The 9,680-nt window shown below is 41.8% G+C and overlaps 1 protein-coding gene across 1 annotated transcript in view; it reads left to right on the forward strand.

Annotated features, from left to right (window-relative positions):
• Positions 1-9,680, forward strand: part of Ap3s2 (adaptor related protein complex 3 subunit sigma 2) — a 53,855-nt gene that overhangs the window by 1,537 nt on the left and 42,638 nt on the right. Inside the window, exons 2-3 of the mRNA XM_008852805.3 lie at positions 4,261-4,352; positions 4,990-5,101. Coding sequence (XP_008851027.2) covers positions 4,261-4,352; positions 4,990-5,101 — 204 coding nt within the window. The remainder of the gene's footprint in view (positions 1-4,260; positions 4,353-4,989; positions 5,102-9,680) is intronic.

Raw genomic sequence — 9,680 nt, forward strand, 5'->3', positions numbered from 1 at the left:
TAAAAATAATAAAAATACACTTAAAAGTGGGAAAAAGTGAGAAATTACAAGCTGCCGGATGTGGTGGTCCATTCCTATAATCCAGCACTCTGGTGGAGGCAGGAGGAGCAGGCGTTCAGAGCTAGCCTCAGCTGCACAGCTAGTTCAAAGTCAGCTTCAGCTATGAGATCACGTCTCAAGAATTTAACAGATGCTGCCGCGGAAGGGCTCAGTAAACATTCATAAGAATTTGGATTTTGCAGAAACATTTCCTTTGGAAAAACACAAACTTAATTACTTGCCTCCTGCCCCCCAACATTTTATTCATGGCTGGATTTCAAAATACATAACAGACTAGTTAAATCTGAGAGGGAATGGATTCGGAAAATATCCTCGGACTTCAGCACCGCCTTTATTATTCTTGTGTGAATTGGCAAATTAATAAACTTCTTTCAGACTTTTATTTCTTTTTTCTTCAGAAATGAAAGAATATTTTGATTACGAATTCTCTTCATAAGATTTTCAAAGCCTAAGATTACATCGAAGTAAAAATATTTAATATAATTTTGTGTGTGCATTTGTTTCTCCTATTTTTCTGTTACCGAGATATAAATCACTGTACAGCTTACTTGACATAAAAAAATTTAGTGGGTGCTGTCACAGTTTCAGAACATTTTCATCACCCACCAAAGAAATTCATCACTATTAGTAAACAACTCCCCTGGTCCTAGACAACATTTATCTACTTCCTCTTTAAAAGTTTTGGACGTTTTATAATGTTGTAGCAGGATCAAATCATGTGGCCCAGGTTGGCCTGGGACTTGAGGTCCTTCTGCTTAGCTGGACATGGTGGCACAGGCCTAATCCTAGCATTTGGGAAACTGAGACAGGAGGATTGTGAGTTCAAGGTCAATCTGGGCTACTCTGTGAAGACTGTCAAAAGAAAGCAAAGACAAACAACAACAAAAAAGCCAGAAGAAATCGTTCTACCACAGCCTCCCAGATGCTGGGATTACAGGCATGTGCCACTGTCCTTTTTTTTGGGGGGGTGGTTTTTTTGAGGCAGGGTCTTCCTGTAGTCCCAGCTGGCCTGGAACTAGCTATGTAGACCTGGCTGGCCTCGAACTCACAGAGATCTGCCAGCTTCTGCCTCCCAAGTGCTGGGATTAAAGGCTCGTGTATGTGTGTGTGTGTATGTGTGTGTGTGTGTGTGTGTGTGTGTGTGTTTTGTTTTTTTTATTTTTTTTTTTTGGTCTTTTTGAGACAGGGTCTCACTGTAGTCCTAGCTGGCCTGAAACTCCCTATGTAGACCAGGCTAGCATTGAACTCAGAGATCTGCCTGCCTCTGCATCCTGAGTGCTGGGATTAAAGGCATGTGCCACCACACCTGGCATATTTTTATGTTCTATCAATTGATATGTCTACTTTTTGGCTCTTGTGAATATTTTTTTGGTCTTTTTGAGACAGGGTCTCACTGTAGTCCTAGCTGGCCTGAAACTCCCTATGTAGACCAGGCTAGCATTGAACTCAGAGATCTGCCTGCCTCTGCATCCTGAGTGCTGGGATTAAAGGCATGTGCCACCACACCTGGCATATTTTTATGTTCTATCAATTGATATGTCTACTTTTTGGCTCTTGTGAATAATGCTGCTGTGAACCTTCTTGTGTTAAGTTTTATTGTAGATATGTTTTCATTTCCCTTGACTTTATATGAATTTTTAATTTTTTTTCTGAATTGGGGAGTGCATCTAGGGTCTCATTTATTCCAGACAAGCGCTCTACCACTGAGCTGTATAATTCTAGCCCCATTGTTTTTAATTATAGGCATTTTAGTGGGTGAAAAATGGATCTTTTAAAAGGTTTTGACTTCTATTTCCATAGTGACTCTAAGGATGCTGTGTTGAGCATCTGTCTTTTTTCTTTTCTTTTTTTTTTTTTTTTTTTTTTTTTTTGGTCTTTTTGAGATAGGGTCTCCCTGTAGCCCCAGCTGGTCTGGCCTGGAAAACTGGCCTCGAACTTCCACCTGCCTCCGCCTCCCAAGTGCTGGGATTAAAGGCATGCACCTCCACACTTGGCCACATCTGTCTTTTCTTGTGCTTATTGGGCATATATCTCGGAGATCATAGAATTGTTTAAGAACTTCATGAGTGAAAGTCCCTTGAAAACTGCAGAGTACTAACAGATATGAGGGGTTAAAATAGCTGGGGCCTGGGCCAGTTGTGGTGGAATGTGTCTTTAATCTTAGCACTTGGGAGGCAGAGGCAAGTGGATCATTGTGAGTTGGAGGCCAGTTTAGTCTACATAGGGAGTGTTGAAAAAACCAAAAAATTGGGTCATATAAGCAACTATTTGGCTTCACTGTTTCATACCACATCCCCTTTTGCTACTTCCTCCTGTAGTCAGATAAAGGGCTTTAGTTCAAAAGGTGCTTTTGTCAGTTTAAAAATGTGCTGATGCTTTGTGTGCTTTGCGTTTCTGAGCATGCAGAGTTAATCTTTAACAACATCCTGGCATCTGTGAGCTTGGTGTGTTATTCATCTGGGAATCAGGAAGACACTGATTGATTTGCTCCAATTTGTGGATCAATGATTATACATTCAGTAGGTACTGAGAGTCATTCTAGACCCACACTGAGTCAGCCATTTTCTCTCAATGATTAGTTCTCTGAGTGCCCCCCGACCTTTAGCTTTTAAATAACTGACCATTACAAACCTAAGTCAGTGGTATAGAAAGAAAAAGATGTAAATTATTTGAATGTATTTTCTAACTTAAGGAAAATTCAAGTTGAAAGTTTTCTTATATTGTGCCCCCCTGACCTGCAGCATTGATAGCCCATGGGAGCTTATTAGAACAGCAGTCTTTGGATCTAACCCAAACATGCTAAATAAGAATCTACATTTAAATGACATCTCCAGCTCATTAAGACTGATCTAGAGTTTTTTTTTTTTTTTTTGGTTTTTTCAAATTTTTTGGTCTTTTCAAGACAGGGTTTCCCTGTAGCCCCAGCTGTCCTGGAACTCACTATGTAGACCAGACTGGCCTTGAACTCATAGAGATCTGCCTGCCTCTGCCTCCCGGGTGCTGGGATTAAAGGCATGTGCCACCATGCCCAGCTGACCTAGAGTTTTTAACTGCCTACTGTCTGTCTGGTTTCTCCCTCTTATCTTTAATTTATTTTATTTTATCTGTTACTTTTATTTTTTGCATATGAGTATATTACCTGAATGCATGTAAGTGCACCTGTGTCATGGAGTGCCCTCAGAGGTCAAAAGAGGGTTTCGGATCCCCTGGAATTGGAGTTACAGATGATGGTTAACCTCCACGTGATGGCTGGGAACTGAACCCAGGTCCTCTGCAAGAACAACCAGTATTTTTAACCACTGAGCCATCTCTCCAACCCCATTATTAATTTTTTAAAATCTCCAGGCTGTTGTCCAACTTACTGTGCACCTGAGGCTGGCCTTGAACTCCTCCTAGTCCCTGGTATCCACTTCTCTCTTCTCTCCTCTCCTCCCTTTCCTTCCCCTCCCCCGATTTGTTTTGTTGAGATAGGGGCTCTCTCTAGCTCAGACTGGTCTGGAACTCGACGTATAGCCCAGGCTGTCCTTTAACTTGGCAGCAATCCTGTCTCAGCCTCCAGAGAACTAGGATTATAGGAATAAGCCACCATGCATGGCTTTTGAAAAGAAATTTATGCCATACCTCTATGAAACTCATAAGTGGAAATCAAATATGATTTTGATAATGGTTCATTCACAGTTGAGCTTTCTCAGGATTATAGTGATTATTAAGTGAAAAAATTACTTGTTCAATTGTCCAAAATTCTAATCTGTAAAGACATTTCTATTTTTCTCAGTAACCCTTTGTTGGTGAGTAGTAATATAGCATCTTATATGTGGTACCTCCATCATAGTAAAAAGATGACATTAGTTTTTAGAGATTTGCACAAGATAACATCTTGTCCTTCAAACTGTTGAGATTTGTTATTTGCCAGGCATAGATGTTTCTCAGGAAAAAAAAAATACTTGAGAATCAGATATTCTTTGATTTTGTATGACAGTTTATTTCGCCTTCTCTGTGTAAGTCTCAGCTTACCTGTAGAAGGGATGGTTAGTGAGCAAGATGTGTAGGTAAATATGTCCTGTCTTAATTCTTCTTCATGTTCTTACCACTTTATCTTTTCCAGTTGTTTCCAGTTTGGAACCCCTCAATGTTCATCCCCACCAATGGATGTTCTTTTTCTGACTTGCCCACTGACTCCCCTTTTTTGTTGTCCCATAGCCAGAAGAAATTCAACAGCAGATTGTTCGAGAGACTTTCCATCTGGTTCTCAAGCGAGATGATAACATCTGTAACTTCTTGGAAGGTGGAAGGTAAATGTCAGCTTCAACCTCCACACCATCCCTGCCCCACTCCAGCCCCACCCCGAACTCACCCGACCCCCAGCTCCACTTTCTGTGGCCTTCATTGTTATTGCTGCTTCCTGTGCACTCAAGTGTCAGGCTACCAGGTGCAGCTTGAGCTGGTCTTAGCTGGATCTGCTCTGGGAGACACCCAGATCTCTTTAGGAAATGCTTGTATTATGTGGCCTCAGTGTCACTCAGCTCAGATGTTTAGCCGTGAGAGCACTGGCAGGAGAAAAGGTAAAGTAAAGTGGCTTTAAGTTCCTCTGCCAAACTTAGTTGCCATTCATTCAGTAGAAATGGCCTGTTTGAAGTGCTCCACCTTCCTCTTCTCTGTTAGTCCCATTCTCATTTCTTGGTACAGGTGTTTCTCTCTCTCGCCCTTGCTCTCTCGCTCTCTCTCTCTTGTCTTTTTGAGATAGGTTTCTCTGTAGTCCCATCTGGCCTGGAACTTGCTTTGTAGACCAGACTAGCCTTGAACTCATAGGCATTGACCTGCCTCCACCTCCCAAGTGCTGGGATTAAAGGTGTGCACCACCATACCTGCTAGGGGTTCTCTTTAATATGTTTAAGATGCAGACACTTAAATGTTTGTTGTCTTCCACAGTTTGATTGGTGGCTCTGACTACAAACTGATTTACCGGCACTATGCTACCCTCTACTTTGTATTTTGTGTGGATTCATCAGAGAGTGAGCTTGGGATCTTGGACCTCATCCAGGTATGTGTAGTCAGTGAATGATGGCAGCTGCTTTGGAGTTTTCTTGGGGTTTTGAGTAACCAACCTTTGGATCCTTTTCTCAGTCTCCTTGTTGAAACTGATAGCAGTTGCCAGATGTCCACCAGATGGTGCTCTGAGAAAGCTCCTGAGCAACCCTCTGAGACTCAGCTGTTGGGTATTGGTTTCTACTAGCCAGAATAGCCCTTGGCTTTTGTTTTGAATTTTCTTTCAGTTCTCAAACCAAATGACATTTAAATTTGTACTTTATGTGTGTAGGATGTATGCCCTTGTTTGTGCATATGGAGGTCTGAGGTTGACATTGGGTGCCTGCCTCAATTGCTTTCTACCTTAATTTTTTAATTTTAATTAATTGATCGATCAATCAATCAATTAATTAATTTACAAACAGGGTTCACCTGTAGCCCCAGATGGCCTGGAACTTGGTATGTAAACCAGGCTGATCTCACAGAGGTCTGCCTGCCTCTGCCTCTGGAGTGCTGGGATTAAAGGTGTACTCCACCGAGCCTAGCTTCCGCCTTACTTTTTGAAATAGTCTTTCACTGAATCTAGAGCTGTAGATTCAACGAGACTAGTTGGCCAACAAGCCCCAGGAATCCTCTTATCTCAACCTCCCCAATGCTGGGATTTGCTGCACCAGGCTTATTTATGTGGGTCCTTAGGGATCAAACTTAGGTCCTCATATTTGTGCTTCAAACACTTTACCATCTGAGCCCCCCTAAGCATTTTTACTTTTTATTTTCTCTTATAGCCATACAATGAAACTTGGTACTTTAGTCTATGTAATCTTGGCATACATAAATATGATTTTTGTTAGACTTTAACCTGCCCCCATGTAACAGATTACAGTCAAAATACAGGTGTACCAAAAATAGTGTATAAAATTACTTTTTATAACTTGGCTTTCCTGGGTTTCAGAGTGAGTTTGAGGCCAGCCTGGGCAGCTTAGTCAGACCCTATCTCAAATAAAAAGTGAAAAGAGGGATGGGCTATAGCTCAGTGGTAGAGCACTTGTGTGACGTGCAAGGCCCTAGGTTCAATCTCCAGTACCACAAAAATAAAACAACAAAAAAACCCCTCTTTCCTACTATGTTTATATAAGGTATCCATGAAACATAAAAGAATTTTGTGTTTCAACTTGGGTCCTGTGCCCAGAACATATATGTGCAGCTATTCCTAAATTTGAAACAAAAAAGTTCCATGTCTGAAATTCTTCTGGTCACAAGCATTTTAGATATGGGATCCTCATCCTGTGTTGTGATCAAATAGTGTTTATCCCAAGAATACAAATTGTTTGAAAAAAAATTTTTTTTAAACTATTACAGCATGCCATGCATGATGGCACACCCTGTTAATCCCCAAACTCAAGGAGCAGAAGTAGATCTTGGTGAGATCAAGGCCAGCCTGGTCTACATAGTGAATTCCAAGCCATCTGGGGCTACAGGGAGACCCTGTCTCAAAAGACAAACAAAAAAACCTTACAGCCTGCCAGGCATGTTGACACATGTCTGCAGTCCTCAGCACTTGAGGCTGAGGCTAGAGGCTCACAAGTTCAAAGGCAGCCTGAACTATATTGTGAAACCCTGTCTCAAAAAACAACAGGGGCGCTGGGAGATGGCTCAGTTGTTAAGAGCACTGGCTACTCTTGCAGAGGACCTGGTTTGGTTCCCAGCACTCATGTGGTGGCTAACAACTGTTTGTAACTCCAGTCCTGGGTAATCCAGTGCCCTCTTCTGGCCTGTGTGAGCATTGCATTTACATATATGCAGGCAAAACATTCATACACATAAAAATATATAAGTAAATTTTTTTTAAAAAAGCAGAACAGGGACTGTGATAAGGGGCTTGGATAACTAAGTCAGTAAAGTGCTTGTCTTGCAGGCATGAGGACTTGAATTCAATATCCAGAACCCATGTTAAAAAAGCCAGGTATGGTGGCTATTCTTACAGTATGAGCACTAGTGAGGCAGAGATAGTCAAATCCTTAGAGCTTGATGGCCAACCAGTTAGCCTGCTAAATGAGTTCTAGGCCGGTTAAAAATCCTCTCTCGGGGCTGGAGAGATGGCTCAGCGGTTAAGAACACTAGTTGTTCTTGCAGAAGACCCGGGTTCAAATCCCAGCACCCACATGGCAGCTAACAATTGTCCGTAACTCCAGTCCCAGGGGATCCAACAGCCTTTTCTGACCTCCGTGGACATTGCGTGACACGGGTGCACTTACCTGTGTTCAGGCAATACACACATACACATAAACTAAAAATAATAAATAAAATAAAAAAAATCCTGTCTCAAGCCAGGCATGGTGGCGCATGCCTTTAATCCCAGCACTCTGAGTTCAAAGCCAGCCTGGTCTACATAGTGAGTTCAAGACCAGCTGGGGCTACAGGGAGACTTTGTCTCAAATAGACCAAAAAAAAAAAAAATCCTGTCTCACAAAATGGTATATGGCATCTGAGGAGTAACACCTAAGTTGTCTTCTGACCTCTATGCTCAGGTGTACACCTGTGCACGAACACTTGCATACACATATGCACCCATATACATATGAGCAAACACACATGTATACACATACACAGAAGTAAAACCCCTAGAAACTATTATAGCAGTAAGACAAATTTATGTAATTGCCTAGTTGGATGATGAGAAAAACAATTATCCAAATTATATTCCTAATAATCATCTTAAGTTGGAAGAAGAAACATGTTTATTTGAGTACAAATATATAATGTATTTGGTATCAGTTATTTTTAAAGAAATAATGTGTGTTCCAACTTCTTTGTTTTCTTTGGTCTTTTTGTGATTTTTGCCCCCCAGTCCTGAAGGCTGAGCCCAGGAATTTGCACTTGTTAGGCAGGTGCTCTACCACTGAGTTAAATCTCCAACTGATACTATGTGTTCCAAAGGCACACTGTATGTATACCTCCTGCCCTCTCTCACTAGTTTCAGAAAAGCAGCTAATTTTACTTGCAAAACCAAGAGCCAGTGCTATCTTAGGGAAGAAGTTTAGAGGCACTGATGAAAACAAAAGTATTTCATATTTATTCCAACTTTTAAAATCAAATGAATGATTCAAAAAAAAAATTAAGAAAACTGAAAGCTGAGTATGGTAGTGCTGTAGTCCCAGCCATCGAGGAGGCCAAGGCACGAATTATCACTGCCTTGGGTGCCTTTTGTGAGTCCTTAGTCTTGAAGATAAAATAATTTATAAATAGACTAAAATGAAACTTCATTACAATTTCATTGGAGTCTGAAAGAAAAACAATAGGATAGACAAGCTGGAAATCTCTGCCTCTGCCATAAGGGGGCATGAATCAGAGTAATAAGAAGTCATGACTTTTGGACCTGGGGAGTTTAGATTCCAGAACTCACACCTGTAATCCTGGCATGGCTGCAGAAAGATGGCAGGTAGAGACAGGAGACCCTCTGGAAGCTGTGGGCTAGCTAGTTTGCCGTATGAAGAGAGGAACAACTAGGGTCCCTGTTTCTAACAAGGTGGAAGATGAGGACTAACACCTGAAGTTGTCTTCTTCCACATGACAGTCATGCTTTCTGAGTTGAGAGGTCAAGAAAGCATTGGATTCCCTGTTTCTACAAAAACTACTAGAAAACATAAAAGAAAATATTACATAGTAATTAAGGGTAGTATTTGGAAATTAACTTATAATGGAATGCCTGATGCTGATTCCAATAAATTTACAAAATTGGACCAGATATGGTAGTGCATAACTATTAATCTTAGCACTCTGGGAGACAAGGCAGGAGGATTACTGCTATGTTCAGGGCCAGTCTAGTTTACACGGTGAGTTTCAGCCAGCCAGGACTACCTAGTGAGAACCTGTCTTAAAAAAAAAAAAAAGAAAAACAGGACTGGAGAAATGACTCGGTGGTTAAGAACACTGGCTGTTCTTCCCAGAGGACCTGGGTTCAGTTCCCAGTACCTACATGGTAGCTAACAACTGTCCTTAACTTCAGTTCCAAGGGATCTGATGCCCTCTTCTGAACTCCATGGGTTGATATACGTGCAGGTGAAACAGTCATACACATGATAGGTGATAGGTAGGCAGACAGACAGACAGATAGAAATTTTTAAAAATTTGGGCTGGAGATGGCTCAGCAGTTAAGAACACTGTTCTTGCAGAAGGCCTGGGTTCGAATCCCAGCACCCACGTGGCAGCTAACAACTATTCCAGGGGATCTGACAGCCTCTTCTGTCCTCCATGGCCACTGCATGACATGGGTGCACTTACAAACATGGAGGCAATACACGAATAAACATTAAATAAAAATAAAAAAAAAATTGGCTGGGCATCGTGGTGTATGCCTTTAATCCCAGCACTCAGAAGGCAGAGGCAGATAGACATCTGTGAGATTGAGGCTAGCCGTGTGTGCTGGATAGCTTTAGTGTCAACTTGACACACCTGGGTTGAGGGAGCCTCAGTCGGGGAATTGCCTCTATTGGACTGGCCTGTGGCCATGTCTGAAGGGCATCTTCTTGATGAATGATGTGGGAGGGCCCAGCCCACTGTGGGTGGTGCCACCCCTGGGCAGGTGGGCCTGTGTT

This window comes from Nannospalax galili, unplaced genomic scaffold (assembly GCF_000622305.1).
Source record: "Nannospalax galili isolate Female #2095 unplaced genomic scaffold, S.galili_v1.0 scaffold185, whole genome shotgun sequence".
NCBI classification, from domain to species: Eukaryota; Metazoa; Chordata; class Mammalia; order Rodentia; family Spalacidae; genus Nannospalax; species Nannospalax galili.